This window comes from Papio anubis, chromosome 7, assembly GCF_008728515.1.
Source record: "Papio anubis isolate 15944 chromosome 7, Panubis1.0, whole genome shotgun sequence".
Classification (NCBI taxonomy): domain Eukaryota; kingdom Metazoa; phylum Chordata; class Mammalia; order Primates; family Cercopithecidae; genus Papio; species Papio anubis.
Window position 1 is genome coordinate 125596885 of NC_044982.1, and position 23624 is coordinate 125620508.

The 23624-nt window shown below is 40.7% G+C and overlaps 1 protein-coding gene across 11 annotated transcripts in view; it reads left to right on the forward strand.

Moving 5' to 3' along the window:
• The window catches only part of HERC1 (HECT and RLD domain containing E3 ubiquitin protein ligase family member 1), a 221373-nt gene that overhangs the window by 60290 nt on the left and 137459 nt on the right, over positions 1–23624 (forward strand). For all 11 annotated transcript variants that reach the window (XR_004185128.1, XM_009210354.4, XM_003901041.5 and 8 more), the window contains exons 3-6: positions 9463–9558; positions 19910–20104; positions 21541–21852; positions 22962–23058. Coding sequence is in view for 10 of the 11 variants with exons in the window: in XM_009210354.4 (XP_009208618.2) it covers positions 9463–9558; positions 19910–20104; positions 21541–21852; positions 22962–23058 (700 nt within the window). In the remaining variant the exon portion in view is untranslated. The remainder of the gene's footprint in view (positions 1–9462; positions 9559–19909; positions 20105–21540; positions 21853–22961; positions 23059–23624) is intronic.

The window sequence follows — 23624 nt, forward strand, 5'->3', positions numbered from 1 at the left end:
GATTGGTTTTAGGGGAAAGGAATGGTTATTAAACCGAATTATATATTTGTTATTTCTTCTTGCACAGTCAGTGATAGTATTTGATGCTTTTGGTCTCCAGGACCCGTGTTTCTTTTCTTTTCTTTTTTTTTTTTTGAGGTAGAGTCTTGCTCTGTCGCCCAAGCTAGAGTGTAGTGGTATAAACTTTGGCTCACTGCAGCCTCCGCCTCCCGGGTTCAAGCTATTCTTGTGCCTCAGCCTCCCTAGTAGCTGGGAGTTACAGGCACTTGCTACCATGCCTGGCTAATTTTTGTATTTTTAGTAGAGACGGGGTTTCACCATGTTGGCCAGGCTGGTCTCAAACTCCTAACCTCAGGTGATCTACCTGCCTCAGCCTCCCACAGTGCTGGGATTACAGGCATGAGCCACGGTGCCCAGTCTAGAACCCACGTTTCTTACACTTTACTGTTGTCTGAGGACTAGGAAATTTGTAGAGCCTCTTCTGATTACACTAGACCCCAACCTGACCTGATCCTCCCTGTCTTGAATTTCTCTATCCTTGAGTAACTGGGCCAGAACTTATCTCCAAGCTATAAGTTAGAGGGAGAGACACATAACCATCTATTGAGTATCTGGTATAAGACCTAACAAAAATAAGTTCAATCTGTAAATTATATTTACTTGTGTGATTCTTAATCTCTGCTGCCTACACATATATAATGAGTTTGGTGGGAACACACAATGTATTCATTAACTTACATGAGAATAGGGGAGTAATTTCATTGTACATCTTCAAATTATAAAAAATAACCACATGTATGCCATTCGCCTTTGATGCCGCTAGGTGTTTACTGCACGTGGTGTGCCAGATACTGCTAGGTACTGGGTTAAAAAGATGAATAAACTTTGTAGCATCCATCTGAACAGACATTTTAAATTAATGATAATGGGCTATAGTAGAAGTCTGTACTGGGAGGAGATGATGGGATGAAAGAAGAGGGTGGGAGGCAAAGGGGCAGAAAATGTCTTATGGAGGAAGTACCCCTGAAGTTAGTTGAAAAGTAGGAGGAATTTGCCAGCAATTTTGAGGCATGTGTGTCAGGGGAGCTGGACAAGTTTTCAGATGAGAGGCTTACAAAGCAATTGAGGTGTGGGAGAGCAAGCCCCAGGATGTATGGAATGGAATGAGATGAGATTGAGGCTGCAAGCTAGGCAGAGCTCTGTATCCCATGCTATAGGCTTTGGGGACTTGATCCCATCCATATGCAATGTGGATTTACTGAAGCAATTCTGAGTAAAAACAACCAGAATGGAAGGAAATGTACTCCATCTAGTCTTGTCTTTGAATATCTTAAGCAGACAAATGTGGGAGAAAAAATTGTTATTTTGTATAGTAGATAAGAAGAAGGTAACTAAAAACCTGTGAAACCAAAAATTTTATTATTATTATTATTATTATTATTATTATTTGAGACAGAGTCTTGCTCTGATGCGCAGGCTGGATTGCAGTGGCATGATCTCAGCTCACTGCAACTTCCACCTCCCGGGTTCAAGCAATTCTCCTGCCTCAGCTTCCCAAGTAGCTGGGATTACAGGTGGCTGCCACCATGCCTGGCTAATTTTTTTGTATTTGTAGTAGAGATGGGGCTTCACCATATTGGCTAGGCTGGTCTCGAACTCCTGCTGACCTCAGGTGATCTGCCTGCCTCAGCCTCCCAAAGTGCTGAGATTACAGGCATGAGCCACCATGCCCGGCTTATTTTTTTGAGATGGAGTTTAGTTCTTGTTGCCCAGGCTGGAGTGTAATGATGTGATCTCGGCTCATTGCAACCTCTGCCTCCCAGATTCAAGCAGTCCTCCTACCTCAGACTCCTGAGTAGCTGGGACTACAGACATGCACCACCACGCCCAGCTAATTTTTGTATTTTTAGTAGAGATGGGGTTTCACCATGTTGGCCAGGCTGGTCTTGAACTCCTGACCTCAGGTGATCTGCTCGCCTCTGCCCCCCAAAGTGCTGGGATTATAAGCATGAGCCACCACAACCTGGCCCCCAGATTTAGTTTAATTTCCAGTTTATTTTTGGACCATTTAACTTTCTATCTTGTTGACAGTGTGAACAAATGAAGTTATACATTTAATGGGCTATATTTTTCAAAATTTATTTTCTCTAAAAATGCCCAGCTTTAGCCCTGTTTTGTTTTTTATTTCCCCAGTATATTTACAAAATGCACTAAGAATTCTGTGTAGAATGTGTGTTTTTTGTTTTTTGTTTTTTTTTGAAACAGAGTCTCACTCTGTCATCCAGTCTGGAGTACAGTGGCAAAATCTCGGCTCACCTCCCGCCTCCCGGGTTCAAGCAGTTCTCCCCGCCTCAGCCTTACGAGTAGCTGGGATATAGGTGCCCGGCACCACACCCGGCTGATTTTTATATTTTTTAGTAGAGACGGGGTTTTGCCATGTTGTCCAGGCTGGTTTTGAACTCCTGACCTCAGGTAATCCAACCACATAGACCTCCCAAAGTGCTGGGATTACAGGTGTGAGCCATGATGCCCGGGCTGTGTAGAATGAGTTTTAGATGTGTCTTTCATCATAATTGACTGAAGCTGGAGTAGACTTATCCTTAAATACTGACTCTTTTGGGAAGAAATTAACAACAGTCATTACAGTGTTGGTAGGATATTTTGTTGGCTTGGTATTGCTACATTTGGCAGTCGTTTATTAAAGGCTCCCAGTATTTTCTCTTCTTTCTCAGTATATATACATAATGCAAAATAATAATTATTGCTCTCCGTTTGGAGATCTTACTATGTAGTGGGAACTGTGCTAAGCATGTTTTGCACATAATTTCAGTTAATTATGTAACAGCTCTAAATGTAGGCATCATTCCGGTCTCAAGATGAGACCCTTTCAGTCAGTGCCAGTAAGTGATGGAGCCTAGATTTAAGCCCAAGTTTATCACTAAAAACTTTATGCTGTTTTCAACATTTTTCTCCATACTGTAGAAAGGCATAAAAGAGGGATCATGATGGCCCTGGTGCCAGCTCCTAGAAAGGTACATCAGTCTACTTATCTGTTTTCGTTTTGGTGATCACTAGAGGTGGCTTTTAGATAATGAAGCCACAGATCACAATTGCGTTTTTTCTCAGAAATGCTTCACAGCTAATTAGGGAATTTGGAGAGGTTGCAACCAAGTATTTGTTGGTGTAGCAACACGTTGTATGTCTAGGGACTAGTTACTTTTAAACATTAGCTTCTGGTATGATTCCATATCTAAGTCTGGACTGTGAAGCCTTACTACTCAAAGTGTGAGCCATAGACAATAGCATTGGCATCACCTGCATTTGTTAGAAATGCAGAATCTTAGGCTACTTCTATACTTACTGATTAGGATCTGTATTTTAACAAGATCACCAGGTAATTCATGTCAACACTGAAATTTGAGAAGCACCATCCTAAATAATTAAAAAAAAAAAAACTGACTTGGCAGCAGCAGGTTAATAGCAGATGACCCAGCAATAAGAGAAACAGTCAAATAGAATCACAGATCTGAAGACAATGAGCAATGTGCTATGATTGGAAGGCTCTGATTAGCTAGCATAGTTATTGGAAGCTATCTGAGACGTGAGGGATTTGGGACAGCTGAAGAGAATAATTAAGAATAATGATTATTAATGGGGTGGGGTGATTACAGAGACTATGACAAAAGGAAGCTTTACATAGTAAATTTATGAAGATCTTAGAGAGGTCGGGCGCGGTGGCTCATGCCTGTAATCCCAGCACTTTGGGAGACCAAGGCAGGGGGATCATGAGGTCAGGAGATCGAGACCATCCTGGCTAACACGGTGAAACCCTGTCTCTACTAAAACAAAACAAAACAAAACAAAACAAAACAAAACAAAACAAAAATTAGCTGGGCGTGGTGGCAGGCACCTGTAGTCCCAGCTATTCCGGAGGTTGAGGCAGGAAAATAGCGTGAACCCAGGAGGCGGAGCTTGCAGTGAGCCAAGAACGCGCCACTGCACTCCAGCCTGGGTGACAGAGCGAGACTCCATCTCAAAAAATAAATAAATAAATAAATAAAATAAAAAAATAAAGATCTTAGAGGAAAGGAAGCTATATGAAGAGCCTGAAGATGAAACTTCTCTGCAGCTTTGCTGGGGTGAGGAGAGTGGTGTGAAAGTCAGTCATTTGCATGGACTTCATCATAGCAGCTTTTGAAGGCCGAGGGGGAACTTGTTAGATGACAAAAAAGTTCTGCCACGTAATAGTCGGCTATTTGGAGGACTCTCCAAAGTGACTGACATTTCAGTGATTTGAGGGTAGCAGGATATTTGCTGTTTTGTTTTGTTTTTGAGATGGAGCCTCGCTCTTGTCTCCCAGACTGGAGTGCAATGGCGTGATCTTGGCTGTCTGCAACCTCCGTCTCCTGGGTTCAAGTGATTCTCCTGCCCCAGCCTTCCCAGTAGCTGGGACTACAGGTGCCCACCACCATGCCCAGCTAATTTTTTGTAGTTTTAGGGGAGACGGGTTTCACTATGGTCAGGCTGGTCTCAAACTCCTGACCTCAGGTGATTCACCTGCCTCGGCCTCACAAAGTGCTGGGGATATTTGCTGTTTTAATAATTTGCAATTATGTATAGTTTATTTGCCCAGTAGATACAGATTGATGTAAATTTTACCATTGTTTTATTTACCTGATGGAATAGAAAAAGGATAGATGATTATATAGAGCAACTTAAAACCTGTAGGCTGGGCACAGTGGCTCACGCCTGTAATCCCAGCACTTTGGGAGGCCGAGGTGGGTGGATTGCCTGAGGTCAGGAGTTTGAAACCAGTGTGGCCAACATGGTGAAACCGCATCTCTACTAAAAATACAAAAAAATTAGCTGAGCATGGTGGCGTGTGCCTGTAATCCAGCTACTCGGGAGGCTGAGGCAGGGTAATTGCTTAAACCCGGGAGGTGGAGGTTGCAGTGAGCCGAGGCTGAGCCACTGCACTCCAGCCTGGGCAACAGAGCAACACTCTGTCTCAGAAAAAAAAAACACACACATACAGACACACAAATGAAAAACCTATAAAACTTCAGTGTAGGCCCGGTGCGGTGGCTCACGCCTGTAATTCCAGCACTTTGGGAGGCCCAGGTGGGTGGATCACCTGTGGTCGGGAGTTCGAGACCAGCCTGAACCAACATGGAGAAACTCTGTCTCTGCTAAAAATACAAAATTAGCCGGGCGTGGTGGCGCATGCATGCCTGTAATCCCAGCTACTCAGGAGACTGAGGCAGGAGAATCACTTGCATCTGGGAGGTGGAGGTTATAGTGAGCCGAGATCGTGCAGTTGCACTCCAGCCTGGACAACAAGAGCGAAGCTCCATCTCAAAAACAAAACAAAACAAAAAAACACACACAAAAAAACCAACCTTTAGTGTATTTCGAAACTTAAGAAATTCTAAGTAAGTGTCATTAATAGTTAATAAGCTTTATTAACGTGCTTGTTTTTTATTTTGAGACGGAGTCTTACTCTGTCACCTAGGCTGGAGTGCAGTGGTGCGATCTGCAACCTCCGCCTCCTGGGTTCAAGTGATTCTCCTGCCTCAGCCTCTCAAGTAGCTGGGATTACAGGCACATGCCACCATGCCCTGAGAATTTTTGTATTTTTAGTAAAGACAGGGTTTTATCATATCGGCCAGGCTGGTCTCAAACTCCTGACCTCAAGTGAACTGCCCGCCTCAGCCTCCCAAAATGCTGGGATTACAGGTGTGAGCCATTGCACCTGGCCAATATGCTTTTAATGATATTAATTTTAATTAATTACTAATATATAATATAACTAACATAAATCAGCACTAATCAGATTAATCGGATTAATATTGATGAAGTTAATGTTTGTTTGACCTATATAATTATATTAATAGTATAAATACAATTTAATATTTATTAATAGTTAATAAGCCTTAATAATAAACTTTATTAATAGATCCTGAGGTGGGAGGATCACTTGAGCCTGGGAGGTCGAGGCTATAGTGAGTTATGTAAACCAAAACATATCTGAGACAGGTCTCAAATCAATTTAGGTTTGTCAAGGTTAAGGACAATGCCTGGGAGATGAGTGTAAACCAAGAAGTTTCTGAGACAAGAAATTGATCTTTCTGAATCAGTTTAGAAAGCCATTGCACTCCAGCCTGGGCGACAAGAGCGAGACTCTGTCTCATAAATAAATAAATAAAGTTTATTTTGCCAAGGTTAAGGACATGCCTGTGACAGAGCCTCAGGAGGTCCTTGTGGCAGGTGCCCGAGGCGGTTGGGGTACAGCTTGCCTTTATACATTTTAGGGAGACATAATATATCAATCAATATATGTAAGATCTTATTGGTTTGATCTGAAAGGATGGGATAACTCGAGGTCAGGGGGCTTTCAGGTCATTGGTAGATTTAAACATATTCTGATTGGCAGTTGGTTGAAAGAGTTAGTAGAAAGGAATGTGTGGATTACAATAAGGCGTTGGGGAGAGGTAGGTTTTATCATGCAGATCAAAGCCTCCAAGTAGCAGACTTAGAGAGAATAGATTGTCAATGTTTTTTTCAGACTTAAGGTCTGTATTGATGGGCATAATGCTGGGTAGGTATAATGAGGTATGTCCAATCTCCCACTTCCCGTCCTGGCCTGAATCAGTTCTTCAGGTAATATTTTAGAGTGCCCTCCCATAGGAAGGAGTCCATTCAGATGGTTGCTGGGGGCCTTTGTATTTTAGTTTTGGTTTACAGAGATCTGTGCCTTTCTACAAAGGTGATATTGAGGGCTTCACTATTTAAAGGGGAGAAGCAGGCTGGAGGGAAAAAAAGGAGGGTATGGTCACATTACTGAATCCACAAATTGCAAGAGAAAAGGAGCAGAATAGTGGAATTATGTATTTCTCTGGTGCTCAGTAGATAGGCATTTTATATAAGAGATATTCACCCTTTCATCTGTAGCTCTCTACTTTGGAACAAAAGGAAAGGCAGCTTCTTGCATAAGTCAGCCTTCAGCTTAATTTTTTTCTTTTGTCAGGGTGCGTTGGAGTCTCAAGTTTTTATTTCCTTTTCACAGCAATAATCTTTGCCACTGAATTCCAGGCTTGGCAACAGAGCAAGACCCTGTCTCAAAAACAAATAAATCCATAAATAAATATTTTAAAAAACAGGGTTAGGCTGGGCACGGTGGCTCATGCCTGTAATCCCAGCACTTTGGGAGGCTGAGGCGGGCAGATCACCTGAGGTCAGGGGTTCGAGACCAGCCTGGCCAACATGGTGAAACCCGTCTCTACTAAAAATACAAAAATTAGCTGGGCATGGTTGTGCAAGCTTGTAATCCCAGCTACTTGGGAGGCTGAGGCACAAGAATCACTTGAATCTGGGAGGTGGAGGTTACAGTGAGCTGAGGTTATGCCAGTGCACTCCAGCCTAGGCGACAAAGTGAGAATCCGTCTCAAAAAAAAAAAAAAAAACCAAAACCCTTAGAGTTAGGTGTAAATACTGTGGGCATTTGAAGACATTAATTGGAATTTTGTACTTGGTCCAAAATATGCGTTTTTAAATTATTATTTCGGAATCATGTTACTTAAAATAGCCTGATTTGAAAATCAGAGAATCTTAGAGTTGGATGAGATCTTGTGGGTTATCTAAGTCAGTCTTTCTTCCCCTGTAGCGGATATACTTTTCTGTGGTATATCTGTTAAGAGATAATTTAGAATACAATTATTTTTACAATATAGTGTCCTTTGAAATAAAGCCACTGATGAAAATTTCACAATTATATGATGGATAAATTATAGAAAGAACTTGACATTTGTGCTCTAAAGACTTAAGGATATGGAAATTTGAGGGACAATGGATATTTAGTTCACTTTCTGATTTATCTTTTTTTTTTTTTTGAGACAGAGTCTTGCTCTGTTGCCCAGGCTGGAATGCAGTGTAGTGATTTTGGCTCACTGCAACCTCCGCCTCCTGGGTTCGAGTGATCCTCCTGCCTCAGCCTCTCGAGTAGTTGGAATTACAGGCGTGTGCCCCCACACCTGGCTAATTTTTTTTTGTATTTTTAGTAGCAACGATGGGGTTTTGCCGTGTCGGCCGGGCTGGTCTTGAACTCCTGAGCTCAAATGATCTGCCTGTCTCCTCCTCCCAAAGTGCTAGGATTACAGACGTGAACCACCGTGCCTGTCCTATCATTTTTTGATGAGATAATGATTTCTCCCATTGAGTCCTGTTGTGGAGAGTAGGCAGTAAGTCTCAGAGAGGTGCTGTGATTCCTCAGCTGTGCTAGGAAAAAGATGAACTGATTTCCTGGTGTTAGCAGTGGCAAATCCTTATGAGTCTGCAGTAACCTCAATTCTTGCCTCCTCAGAAAAAGAATTCGACTGAGGGGCATAAAGAGACTGAGGCAAATTTTAGAGCTGGAGTGTAAGTTTATTTAAAAAGCTTTAGAGCAGGAAAGAAAAGCAGTGAAGTACACTTGGAAGAGGGCCAAGCAGGTGACTTGAGAGATCAAGTGCCCGGGTTGACTTTTGACTTAGGCTTTTATATGTTAGCATACTTCCCGGGTCCTGTGTTTCTTCCCTTGGGGTAGGCTGTTCACATGCACAGTGGTTTGCCAGCCCTTGAGAGGGGAGCATGCGCAGTGTGTTTACCAGAGTTGTACGCATGCTCACTTGAGGCGTTCTTCCCTTACCCGTTGAATGTCCCTAGAAGGTCATATACCAGTTGAACTCCTCCATTTTACCTCTTAATGTGCATGCTTGATCCCACTCACCCAGCTCCTGAGATCTTATCAACAAGTTGCTGATCACAAGTTTCAGGTTTTTTTCTGTCTGTTGGGAGACTGCCTTTCCCTGGTACTGGCTGCAATCAATTACTGTTTTAGAGAGACAGTTAACCACTGCCTGACCATCACTTGATGGTCACCTGACATACCTGGTGGTAGGGGTTGGGGGGTGGCCCTCTCCTGCCCTGCTCATGTCTGACTAGCTACCTACTGTAATACTGGGACCTTGGTTGTGGTGAAACTAAGAAGGGAGGGACAGACTTTCTGCTGCTTTGGTCAAGTCATTACTAAAGCTGTCAGGTAGGAGGCAGGTGGGCAATATACCCATGGGGAGTATTTCCTGAGACCACGTTTTCTGGATATTGGTCACCCAAAGAGTGGGTAACTGGCAAAATTCTGCTTCCTTGATTGTTTCTAGAGCCCTGTGTCTCTTGGAATAAATCACTTTTTAATAAGGTAATCAGTGAGGGATTGGCATGTAATTTATCATGTGATGCAGTAGCCAGCTCATTTAATAAAACTTCCTTGTAAAAGTTAGTTTCATGACCTAATGTTAGGATTTGGTTTCAGTGCACATAATTATATAAACAGGTCTTCAAATAGGTGTTTTTGTAGACTGTTTAAGTAATTTTAATGCATATGTCTCTCCCCTTCCTACACTGTGTCCCACAATGTTTTAATTATAGGGTTCATCTGCTGATCGGAGTCAGTGGAGAGAACCAACCAGAACATCGGATGGCTTGTGCTCCCTTTACGAGGCAGCGTTATGTCTCTTTGAAGAGGTACGTAATAATCATGGCTTTTGTATTGAAAACTTTGTGTTAAAATGCTATGGCATGTATTTATCCCTTAAAAATAATCCATTTTCTCTGGAAAAGCTACAAAAGGAGGTGGCACCAGTTGTTACCTTTAGAGAGTGGAACTGGGGTATCTAGGGTGGGGGTGGGGTGAGTAGGAGACATACTTTTCAATGTGTATACCCTTTCATTTGTTTTGATTTTTGAATTATGTGCTGGTAACTTCAATTGAAAGAATTTTGTATTAAGTAAAACACATAGAAAAATGTACACATATATAGCTTAATTATTATAAAATACCCTTCTAATATGTACCTAGGTAAAGAATTTTCTTAGTCATTGCAGAAGCCCTTTCACAGCCTTGTCATAACCTGTTTGTCCTCCCCAAAGTAACCACTATTGTGACTTTGATCACTTCCTTGTATTTCTTTATACTTCTGTCAACCAGATGTGCATCCTTAAACACTATAGTCGTGCCCATTAAAAAAAAAAAAGGAAAGTCTTTTAAGTCTTTTAATCTTTAGGTTCCCTCCTCCATTTTTCTTTTCCTTCAATATGTTTGTTCAGGAATGTAGGCTTTTTGGGCTGTAGCATTTCCCACAGTCTGGGTTTTGCTAATAGATTACTCATGATGCAGTTCTGTATGTTTCTTTATCTTCCGTATTTCCTATAAATTGGCAACTGGATCCAGAGGCTTGATCAGTCGCAGGTGTTAGGTCTTTAGCAAGACTGTATACATGTTGTGTTCTTCCATTAGGTTCCATCTGGTTGTCTTTGTGGTATTAGCAGCCGTTGATGGTTAATGACTACATTAATTCATTTGTGCTTGGTTGCAAAATATGATATTCTAATTCTGTCGTTTCTTTTTATTAGTGTTGGGGTGATCAGACCCAACACCAGGTCGTGGGGGTGGCAAAGTCCGGTGGAGTCAAAGGATTGAGAAAAAGACAGTTTAAGAAAGGTGGGACACCAGGGGGCCATCCCTATCGTGGAGCTCACGGTATTTATTGGTAATCTAACAAAGAAATAGGTGGTGAGAATGTGGCGATCAAAAGGGCAGGCGCATGGTCTACAGCTGTGATGGTTTAGCATTTATATGAAACATGTTCTGCTACTTGAGATAATGGGAATAGGAGCCTAGGAGGGCTAGAAGCAAGGAGCCAGCAAGTCTAGACACATTCGAGAGGACATTATGCAAGCCCTGCCTCAGTTTCCCTCCCAACACTCAGCTTTTTCCCAACATGCCCTCTTTTTGTAAAAGAGAAGGTATCATTATTACTATCATTATTACTAGCTATCATTATTACAAGAGGAGGCCTCTTTTAATTGAGCAAGGCAGTTGCAGGCTGTGCAGCCTTTAATTGCCGGGTTGGTGATCCAGCTTCATTTTTCTTAGCCCTTATTCAAACTGGAGTCACTCTGGTTTGAATGTTTCCTACATACCTCCCCTTTCCCTTAATCCTAGGGGTTGCAGAAGGATGAAGGTCCTTCTTCTGTAACTTCTTCATGCTGAATAGGGGTGATCATACTCCTGCCTAACTATTAGGGGCTCTTGTATTCAGGGTAGAGAGGAGCTGAGTCAGAAAGCACTGGTCCATTAAGCATCGTGACTCTGGTTGGTCCTCGTTCCATCTTTGCATTCAGATTCAGCTGGCTCATAGCCCGTACTGGGGGAACCCGGGCCATGGTTGGGATTCATAGGTCCCTCCAGTCTCCCATTCCATGGTTGTACGCATCTTGAGGGCATCTACACGGTTCGCTCATCTCCTGCAAAAACGCAAGCATACCCTCACCCCCACATTAGTAAATCTACTGAAACAGAAGCAAAAACTTTTGTGGCTGTAGCCAGGAGGCCACTGAGAGTGAGAAAATAGGCCTTTTCTGATTAACAGAAGGCATAGAGAAAGCAAATCAAGGCTTAAAAGCAATCCTTAAACCTTCAATTTGCACTGTACGGGTGGGTCCACTAGGTGCTGTGGCTCATGATAGATCTTCAGATGTTTGGTGGGCACCCACATAGGCACCTGATTGTCACCTGGAGAGACACAAGCAAATCATCTTCCCCATAAAATTATCTTTAGGCAGGAATCGGAGGAAGTAGACTCAGAGGTAAGGAGAATTTTGGGGCTTAATGACTTCCTGATGTTTGATAGGTGTTCCCTTGGAAGTTAGGAATTCCCTTTCTCTCCATATTGCTGTGTGAGCATGAAGGACTAGGTAAGCATACTTAGAGTCTGTATATATACTTACCCTTTTTCCTTCTGCTAATTCTAGTGTATAATGGCCCCTGCTTTTGCTAGGATGTCTCTCCCTAACAAAGGAGTGGGGTTTTCAGGCATAATTAGAAAGGGATGTGAAAGAGTAAAGTTCCCCAGTCACAATTTAGTGGCGGGGAGAGGTATCTAGTGACTGACTATCCTATGACCCTTCGGATAGTGACAGATCTGGAGGACAGTTGTCCGGGACAGGAGAGTGAGAAGGCTGCACCAGTGTCCAGGAGACAGTTAACCTCCTGGCTGTCAATGGTCAAGCATACCTGGGGAGGGTGATGGCATGGGCTGGTGCTTGCCCCGGGCACCCTCAGTCCTGCTGCTGGATCATCTGGTTAGTGGCTTCTGACTCAGAGGACCTTCGTCCCCTGGGGCAGTGGGCCTTCCAGTGATTCCCTTTACATAAGGGGCATGGATGAGGGGGCGGATTATTTCTATTCAGGCAACCTTTTTTAAAGTGTCCTTGCAGACCACACTGGAAGCAAGCCATATTAGGCATTTGATTTTCCCAGGCTTTCCCTTTTCCAGAGCCTCCAAAGTCCGCTTGCCTGAGGGTCATGGCTAAAGTGGTGGCCTTTTTTTTTTTTTATCCCATTTGATCTGCTCCTCCTGATCTCTATTATAAAAAACTGAGGTTGCCAAGTTCAACAGGGTTTCTAAGTTTTTTTCTGGGCCTAAGGTGGACTTAAGTTTTTTCTAATGTCTGCAACTGACTGAGTGACAGACTTATCCTTTAAGATTGGCTGGCCTTCAACAGAGTCAGGTGACAGAGAGATATGCTTCCTCAGTGCTTCCCTTAGTCTCTCCAGAAAGGCAGTAGGATTTTCTTTCCCTGTGTTGTGGTGGACATCATTGAATAATTCATAGGCTTCTTCCTAGTTTTCATTAGTCCTTATAGCACGCAAGTTAGCAAATGTCTGCGGTACCAGTCTCCATGTTCTGATTCTGTGTCCCAGTGAGGGTCTACACAGGGAACTGCCTGCTGACCTGTGGGGAATCGTTCTCTTTCCTCTGTTGTCATCCTATCATTGACCTGACTGAGATACCAGAGATCGCCAAACTCTTGGGCTGTAGTTATGGTGGCATTTGGGGTTAGTGTCTGATCTAGCAGTAACATCTCTCCATGTCAGATCAAAGGATTGTCCTAACCCTTGTAAAACATCAGTATAACCATCTGAGAATTTACCTAGGTCTATTTTAATTTGTTTCAAGTCTGAGAGGGAAAAAGGTACATACACTCTTGGGCCAAATTCTCTAGAATACATCTTAGGGGTGTTTTTGCCTTGGAGGGAACGTTTCCCATCTGAAAAAAACATAGGGATGCCAGCACCCCTAGTCATTTTCCAATGAGCATTAGTCCTGGAGCATCCTCTTTGGTCCTAATGCTTATTCCTTTCCAGGGTGCATAACCACCCATGGACCTCTGCTTATCGGATTAGTTACGCTCACCGATGTAGCAGTCCTGCACCTGTTTTCCCGCTTTTCTTGACCACGAAGGGGTCCGGGCTGCTGGATTCTAGTGGTCCTCTACCAGCATGCCCAACATTGTCTTTGTGCTCATAGGTGAGTTCTAGAGCTGGGCTGGGTTCCTGAATATTTCATAACAACCCAGCTGCCCCATCAAGATGCATTCCCATAAACAGTTCTTACGCAAATTCGTTTCAGAGAGGATGTAGGTAATCTTTTGAGTCGGGATTGAGATAGTTTGATTCTGTGAGTACTCTAAGACTTGGCTGAGTGCAAACAGCTCCTACGTTTGAGCAGACCAATTATTAAGCAATTTTCCTAACTCTGCTTCTATAAGAGTCTCCCTATCACTTACTGAATACCCATTGTGTGGTGTGTGTGTGTGTTTTCCCCTCTCTCTCCCCCTCTTCAATCTCCTGGGAGGAACCATCTATCCTCCTGTCCTGAAGGGAGTTTCTCCTAGGTCTAGTCGGACCTTTGTATGGTAATTAAGATTTAAATACCTCGTTAGGAAACCTGCTGGGTTAAGGGAATTTTTAGTGGTTAATGTTAAATCTTTTTCTAACAGAATAGCCCCATACTTTGAGATTTTTGAGTTAGTAAGCTACCTTTTTGCTTTTTGATAGCTCTGAACTGGTGAGGTGTGCTCACAATGAGGTTTCTTCTAAAAGTTATTTTTCTACTTGTTAGCAAAGCAATTGCTGCTACAGATCGAATGCATTATGGGCTATCAGGGGTTACTGGGTTAAAGATTTTTGGTAGGAAGGCTACTGTTTGTTAGTGGTCTCAGTGCTTTCCGGCTACTCTCTTGTTTACACTGACAAGGTAGTATTGGAGTGTTATAGGGTCCCGGAGAAGACCTTCAATTATCAATTATAGGTTTTAAGTTTACCCTGGCTTTTAAAGGAATAGTACACTTTTCTTTACTTGTATATCTTTCTCCTTTGTAGACGCATTTTGGAAACACAGTGGAAGGACGTTTGTTGTCCTCCCTGCTTGATGATAGTTACGGGAAATTGCCATGCTTCAAGGTCTCCCTCGGCTCTAGCCTTTTGAATAGAAATTTGTATAGCACCAATTGCTCCAGGTTTTAATGTTGCAACTACAGGAGCAGTAAAGTTTTGTAGCTAATTCATCTTCTCGCCCATTAAGAGGAGAAAGAGGAGGTGGCCTTTCACTTAATTCAGCAGGTGGAGCTGATGGGCTAAAACATACTTTTTTCAGTTTCCCTTTCTTTTATTTCCTCTGGTTTCCTGTTCCTCACACTCAGAATCTGAATTTAGTTCTTTACACTCGTCCTCCCCTTCCTCATCTGAATCTGCCTCATCATCTGTTTGAAATGGCTCAAGAGCTGCTTTTATTAGTGCCCACATTGACCAAACCAAGATTGGAATTTTTGCTCCATCTTTATACTTTTTTTTTTTTTTTTTTAAATCTCTGCCAATTCTCTCCCATTCATCCAACTCCATAGTCCCCTGTTCCGGGAACCATGGGCAAAACTACTCTACTGCACTAGAGTGAGTGATAACAAATTCTGAGTACGAACTTTCACTCCCCCCACTTCGTAATAAATGCCTTAAGAAATTTAAGCAGAATGACTGCTTTCACTTTGTTCTATTGTTACCCTGGTTCTTCCAAGTGCTCAGCTTTCCCCCGAGCTGCTTTTAGACTTCCTCGGGTGTCCTTTGATGTTGTATCCTCTGCTTTCACACGCTCTGGTGTTCCTTCACCGGGGTCTTTGTCACCCCACATTGGGCAGCCAGGAATGTGGGGGTGACAAAATCTGGCGGAGTCAAAGGATGGAGGAAAAAATGACTCTTTGAGAGAGAAAGGTGGGACACCAAGGGGCTATTGTGGAGGCTGTGAAGGCCCTGAGCTCTGGGAGCCCACGGTATTTATTGGTAATCAAAGAAAGAAACAGGTGGTGAGAATGTGGAGGTCAAAAGGGCAGGCACATGGTCTACAACTGTGATGGTTTAGCATTTATATGGAACGTGTTCTGCTACTTGAGATAATGGGAGTAGGAGCTTAGGCGCCTAGGAGGGCTAGAAGCAAGGAGCCAGCAAGTCTAGACACATTCGAGAGGACATTATGCAAGCCCTGCCTCAGTTTCCCTCCCAACACTCAGCTTTTTCCCAACAATTAGTTGCAATATTTTTATGAAGAGATTCCCTTATTGACTGATTACTCTGCTACGGTTTATATAGGAAAAGCAGACTAAATGCTTGATTCTTTTCATCTGTTCTTTATTTACCAGTTTTCAATTTAATGAATTGTCCTCCTACCATCCTCCAAACTTGGCCAATTAACTTCATTTAAAAAATACCATGGGCTGGGCGCAGTGGCTCACACCTGTAATCCCAGCACTTTGGGAGGCCGAGGCGGGTGGATTACCTGAGGTCAGGAGTTTGAGACCAGCCTGGCCAATATGAAGAAACCTCGTCTCTATTAAAAATACAAAAAATTAGCTGGGTGGGGTGGTGGACGTCTGTAATCCCAGCTACTCAGGAGGCTGAGGCAGGAGAATTGCTTGAACCCGGGAGGCAGAGGTTGCAGGGAGTCGAGATCATGACACTGTGCTCCAGCCTGGGCAACAAGAGCGAAACTGTGTCTCAAAAAAAAAAATAAGTAAATAAAATAAATCATTATGAACCCACAGATTTAAGCCTGTTTGAGTTTCAGCACATTGAATTATTATCTGCAGTGAAGGTCATATTGTTTCAATTTTGGCTATTAGTCTCTTCAGGGTAGTTCCTAAGTTATTTTATCATAAGCCTAATAATCTTTTATAGTCTCCTTGCTTTCTGATATGTTTCATTGTTTCTGGCTGATCTTACACATTTCTTGCCCCCAATCTGAAATCATCTAGTTAGTTTTCTGGAAAAAAGTCCTGGTTTCTTTTATTGGAAAATGATGCTTCAAGACCACAATCAGGGTGCTAGAAATGCTTACTGCTACTGAGTTGATCTTATTTCTAGGCTTTTATATTCATAGTGGACAGAGCTAGGATGTGTATACATGTGTATTTAAAGCTAAGATACCTAATGAGTTCATACTGATACTTTCAAATTCACAGCTATAGAATTTTTACTTAACCTTTACATTTATATCTTCTTCCTTTTAAACTAAGATTTCTGATTCCCATAGATACAAGGATGAGAATTAGAAAATGCCATTATTACTCATTTGTTTTAATTACATGTTACACACATATACACATAAACAGTCCTAAAATAAGACAAATTACTGCTGTATGGTTACTGAAAAAATTTCTAAAGTATGCTTTCCCTGTTTTTTAGTAATTGCATTACATCTATATAGGGCATATAGTTATTACATACTCTCTGCATTTTTTTTTGTTTGTTTTTTTGAGACAGTCTTGCTCTGTTGCCCAGGCTGGAGTGTGCAGTGGTATGATCATAGTGCCCTGCAGCTTCTATCTCCTGGGCTCAAGTGATCTTCCGGCCTCAGCCTCCCAAGTAGCTGGGACTACAGGCATGTGCCATCACACCTGGCTAATTTTTTTTTTACTTAAATTTTTAGTAGAGATGAGGTCTTGCTATGGTTGCCCAGACTGGTCTTAAACTCCTGAGCTCAAGCGATCCTTCTGCCTTAGGCTCCCAAAATACTGGTATTACAGACATGAACCATGGCACCCAGCCTGTCTCTGTTTTAACCTTCCTTTGGTATTAGTTCTACAAATGATTACATATTTAATGCTGAATACTAGTCTCTGTGTCAATGTCTATTCTTTTTGATAGTTTGAGGGTCATTCTCTAGTAGATTTCTCAATAAAGAGTCATCAGAACAAGATTTCTGAGTTTTTGCATGTTGATAATTGCTGTGCTCTTTATTCTTGAATGTCAGTGTTGATAATATTATTTAGTTCATCTTTTCTTTAGTTCACATTTTCTTTTCTTGTATATCTTAAATATGTTACTACATTCTCTTCTGGCATGAACTGTTACTGTCAAAGTCCAAAGGTAATCTGATTTTCTCTTCTATGTGAGCCACGCATATTTGCTGAGAAACCCAAATAATTTTTTTTCCCCCTTTAAAGATCAGTAATTTTACTATAGAATATGTCTTGATATTATTCATTCTGGGTTGATATTCTTAAGAGATGTGATAATTCAATATGTACTTTCAGATCTTTTTTATTTCAGGAAAATGTTCCAAAATTGCAGTTTGTTCTATTATTTTTATTCCTTTGATTGGGTTCTGTTCTTCAGGGATTTCTATTATGTGCGTGTTGATCTTTGCCTGATTTTAATACTTGTCAGTTTTTCTTGAATACTTTGTCTTTTTAAATTTTTTAATTTCTAAAAATGCCTTTTGTCTTTCATTACTCTTAGGGCATGATCTACTGTATTTATTTACTTTTGGGTTTCTTCTAGTTTAGTCTTCAGTTCCAAAATGTTTTTTTTTCTTTTATTTCTAATTCTTGAGTTATGTTACCTCATTTTTGAGGGTTTGTAATTCAGATTTCTGTTTTTCCTTTGTGTCTTTTTTTTTTTTTGAGATGGTGTCTGTGCTGCCCAGGCTGTAGTATAGTGGCATGATCTTGGCTCACTGCAACTTTATAATAACTTCATATGGGATTTGACCTCAATACTTTTTTGTTGCTTATTTCTATGTAGGATTAGTTTTCCTGAACTCTTAGAATGAGGTGGGATTTAAGATGGCTTTTTAAACTCCATAGACTCCCTCCCTCTGTTTTTTTTTTTTTGTGTGTGTGTAATGTTAAAAAAAAAAAATGGTTTTCCAGTTTGTTCCCCTTCCCAACTTTTGTCTTGGTATTCTCTTTCCTTTCCATCCTTCCTTTCTATTGTCCCTATCCTGTTCAATTTTTATTCTACTCTCAGTAGTTTTGCTCAGTGTAGGGGCTTTGTCCTGGAAAGGAATCCTGGTTGGCCAGTATCAAGAGGCGTGAGCCACCACACTGGCCATGATAGACCTTTAGATGAACAATTCTGACCCTCTTGGCCCCACTATCCTTCTTTGTCTCCAGCAAAATTCCAGACCTTTTATTAGGGACTGGCAGCTGTCCTCGGATACTGTCCTCATGTTCACTGGAAAATATTTGTCTAACACACATATTATTCTGTTGTTTTGGATACTATTTAAAGTATCTGACCAAGAGGACCCTATCCTCCCCCATTTCATATGCTGGCAAACTAATGTGTTAACTTCTTAAGTTTCTTTTATTGTTTTGCTTGATTCAGCAAAATCAAAAAAACTAAAAGGCAGAAAACAAATTGATAGTCACTATAGTCAGAGTTAATGTCTTTATTGTATTGAGTTCATACCAGTCAATTAAAAAATCTATTAAATTCTAATAAATAAATGAGCAGAAGTTCACATCACAAAATGTAGTAAACAAATAGATGGAAAAACTTTAGTTTTGCTCACAATAAAGAAATGTGAAATTAAGATAAGGGCCTTTTCCTTTTTCCTCACTTACATTTGCAAAAAAATTTAAAAGCATAATACTCATAATGAGTATGGATTCAGTGAAATTGCCACTGGGATGGCCACCGTGGGTCCTATGCTTTTGGCAGGCAGCCTGGATTTTTAAAAAAGCTTATGAATGGCAACAGACTTTACCGTTATATTCTACAGAAATGGTAAATAAGCCATGATTTTTATTTTATATATTCATATATATGTGTGAATGTTAATTGCTTTGTGCCTTCGCTGTTTTTAGAACAGCCTTCTTTTGTACATTACTAGTGACGTATTATAGCACCATTTTGGAATACAATTTGATATAGTATGTTTCAAGAATCATAGGATTCTTGTCTTTTTTGAATATCGAGTCCCATTTCTGAGGTTCTCTACTAAGGAAGCAATAAAAAGTATAGTAACAACTATATCCTTAAAAATGGCCTATATAACAAATAAATAGACTGTAAATGCCCTATTAAAGGAAAGTGGAGCCAGGTATGATTATATGCGGGCCTGTAATCTCAGCTACTTGGGGGGCTGAGGTGGGAGGATTGCTTGAACCCAGGAGTTTGAGTTTAGTCTGTGTAAGATAGTGAGACCCCACCTATTTAAAAAAAAAGTTGGGGGTGGGGAAGTGGTTGAGTACATTGTGATGTTTTTTACTAGATGGAATATTATCTATTCAATCATGAAGACTAGGTAGACATGGATTTGCATGACTGTTTTGTGCAATTTGTCATTTTTATGTATCCAATGTGGTGACTGTGTTAAAGAATTTGTATATGAAAAACTCTGGAAGGACATATATTTAAAACGTAAAATTTATTGTATTAAGGTGTTAAGATTATCCATGGTGATTTTTTCTACTTTATTTCTTAAGCTTTGTTTTTCTACAGTGTTTTGTATGCAGTAATAAAATGTTTAGCTAAAAGATTGTGTGTCTCCCCTTTCCCACTTTTGCCACTTTATTAGTGTCTTTTAGTGGTTTATTCCATGTGAGTAAATAGTCTAGTTATCTTTATTTAATAGGTTCTTTGAGCATTTAAGAGTGTTAGAAGGAAAGGCAACAGTAATTTCAGAGGATATATATTTAAAAATGCCCAGACTAAAACTGTCTTAACTATTTGTTGCGTATTTTAAATTTTTAATAGGTTTGCAGAATGGCTTCTGATTATTCGAGAACATGTGCTAGCCCAGATAGCATTCAGACTGGTGATGCTCCCATTGTCTCCGAAACCTGTGAGGTTTATGTTTGGGGGAGCAATAGCAGCCATCAGTTGGTAGAAGGTACACAGGAGAAAATACTGCAACCCAAACTGGCTCCTAGTTTCTCTGATGCACAGACCGTAAGTTTTCTAAATAGCTTACAAACTGGTAGATAATCTAGTGTATATTCATGTTTATTTGCATTAAATAATATTGAGTATTTTTTAAATGAGTGAAAATTATCGATCATTATTTCTGATCTATATGCTGCATTAGTTTTTATCATTTTAATAGAACAATACATTTTGGCCGGGCACAGTGGCTTACGCCTGTAATCCCAGCCCTTTGGGAGGCTGAGGCAGGTGGATCATGAGGTCAGAAGTTCGAGACCAGCCTGGCCAATATGATGAAACCCCATCTCTACTGAAAATACAAAAATTAGCCAGGCATGGTGGCGCATGCCTGTAGTCCCAGCTAATCGGGAGGCTGAGGCAGAAGAATAGCTTGAACCTGGGAGGCGGAGGTTGCAGTGAACCGAGATCGCGCTACTGCACTCCAGCCTGGGTGACAGAGTGAGCCTCCGTCTCAAAAAAATAAATAAATAAATAAATAAAAATAAAAATAAAAATACATTTTTAGTCCCCAGTATCCCTGACAGCATTTCCAACTTTTGAATAACTAAATTGGAATCTCGATTTTTAAAAAGTGTTAAGAATAGCAACAGACTTTACCCTTCTGTTCACCACAAATGGCAAATAAGAGTAAATAAAGGCCAGGTATGGTGGCTCACACCTGTAATCCCAGCACTTTGGGAGGCCGAGGTGGGTGGATCATTTGAGGTCATGAGTTTGAGACTAGCTTGACCAACATGGTGAAACCCTGTCTACTAAAAATACTTAACAAAAATTAGCCAGGCGTGATGGCGTGTGCCTGTAATCCCAGCTACTCGGCGGGACTGAGGCAGGAATTGCTTGAACCTGGTAAATGGAGGTTATAGTGAAACAAAATTGCACCACTGCACTCCACCCCAGGTGACAGAGCAAGACTCTGTCTCAAAAAAAAAAAAAGTAAATAAAAACTGGAATTTCTTTTTGCTAGATTAGCCTTTCATTTTCTTATGATCACTTTTTTTTTTTACATTTATAGCCCAGCTAGAACTTTCTATTTGTTACTTTCATTAAAATGTATTTTTTTCAAATAGGTTTACAATACATTTTATATGGTTCTTGCCATAATGTACCCTAAGGAATTTATAGGAAGGAAAATTTTATGTCTTGCCATTCTCGGTTATAAGAGGATATTAAGCATTTTACTTTGTTGTTTCATTCAATCATAATCTGGACAATAACCTGAAAAGATAACATATACATGAAGAATTTGAACTCAGCAACAAAGTCATGAGCATGAAAAGGCCATTCGTGTTCTCTTACATTTCTGTATATTCCTTAATCTCTCTGGAGAATCATGCCATATTCTGCTATAAGACTTCCTTTGAGGCTCTTTGATAAAACCAGCCTTAAATATTATACTTTGATACTCACAGAAGTATTTTATATTTATGATTCTTTGTTTATAGATTGAAGCTGGACAGTACTGCACTTTTGTCATTTCTACGGATGGCTCTGTTAGAGCTTGCGGGAAAGGCAGCTATGGGAGACTGGGCCTTGGAGACTCCAATAATCAGTCAACTTTAAAAAAGTTAACATTCGAGCCTCACAGATCCATTAAAAAGGTTTCATCTTCTAAAGGATCTGATGGTCACACTTTAGCTTTTACGACAGAAGGAGAAGTCTTCAGCTGGGGAGATGGTGATTATGGGAAACTGGGGCATGGAAATAGTTCAACACAGAAATATCCCAAGCTTATTCAGGGACCTCTACAAGGAAAGGTATGTGCCTTCTTTTTGGTTATAAAAATAATTAGATGCATTGGTGTTGTAATTGACAATATCTTTCAGATTTTGATGTGGTCTTTCTGCTGTTGCCCGTTCAACCCTTTGGCTTAATCTTTTATATATCTGCTTTATAATTTACAGAACACCTTTTTATATACGTTATTGAATTTTAATTCTTATATTCTTATAATTAGTCTTGTAAGGTAGTTATCCCTATTTCACAGATAAGCAAACCGAGAGTCATTCATTTAACAAACATTTAGCACTTTTCAAGTGTCAGGCAGTATTTTAGGCATTAGATGTGTAGCAGTGAACAAGACAGGTAAGGTCTCTACTTTAATCCTTTAGTCTTCAGGATAGAGATAATAAGTTAACAAGCATATGAAGTAATTTCAGATACTATTAAAGAAAAAAATGAGCAATAAAGATTACCTTGGGCAGGATGTGGTATTAGGTAATGAGGTAGGGTCAGAGAGTGCTCTTAAAAGAGGTGGCATCTTAATAGAGACCTGAATGGTGAGGCATTTAGAGTAGCTAAGTAATTGCCAAGGACCCACACAAATAATTGGAACCATTAGAAACTAAGCCCGTATCTTCTCTTTTTATTAATCTCCTCTCTCCTCCCCTCCTCTCTTTTCTTTCTTTTTTTTTTTGACAGGATCTCACTTTGTCACCCAGGCTGGAGTGCAGTGGCGCTATCTCAGCCCACTGCATCCTTGATTTCCTGGGGCTCAGGTGGTCCTCCCAACTCAGCTTCCTGAGTCGCTGGGACTATAGACATGTGCCACCATGCCTGACTAATTTTCATATTTTTTAAAAGAAACGGGGTTTTGCCATGTTGCCCAGGCTGAACTCGAACTCCTGAGCTCAAGCAGTCTGCCTGCCTCGGCCTGCCAAAGTGCTGGGATTACAGGCATGTATTTCAGCACTTACTTGAACCCTTAGCCAGTCATCCTTGTCCTGAGCATAGCCTCCACAACTGTACATGGAAATTCCTGGATGGGTTTGAATATTAGTATCTGTGAAGTCCCTGTGTACAGGATCAAATATGGACTATATGTTTTAACGTGCATGCTCATCGTATTTACTTGTGTGCAATGCAGGTAGTTGTTTGTGTGTCAGCTGGATACAGACATAGTGCTGCCGTCACAGAGGATGGGGAATTATACACATGGGGTGAAGGAGACTTTGGAAGATTAGGTAAGATTTTTTAAAAATGGAAGTTATTCTTCCAGAAAAATAGAAATGATTAAGTTACTGAGAAGCCATGAGAGAAGATTTACTAGGCCAAAGACTGTCATTTATTTTGTTACTTTAAGCTCAGAGGGAGATAATTTTATATAGGTAAGACTAAGACCTAGATTTTAGTGCTGATATTTAAGATGTAATTAAATCTAGCAAGCATTTACTGAGTGTGCCCTATTATGACCAGACACTGTAGGGTTTCTGGGATAAAACACTACCATCATGATCCTGAAGTTTATAATCTGGTAGGTAATGAAAACAAGTCAACATGAGCATGAAACAGGACAACATAAGGTAAGTGGCTGTGAGGAGAGCATGAAAAGAATATTCTAATGGTTCACTGAAGTGACTATGACCCAGTTTAGAAGATTGAGAAGATGTTAGAAATGATTCTCTTTTTCATATTGCATTGCATTTTTAAAAAATCTCAATTCTATTTTAAAGTTATAACATTTATTCTACTTGTGAAGTCAAGGCCTAGAGAAAAAGAGTTAACATTGTTTCTTTGTTGTTGTGTGTGT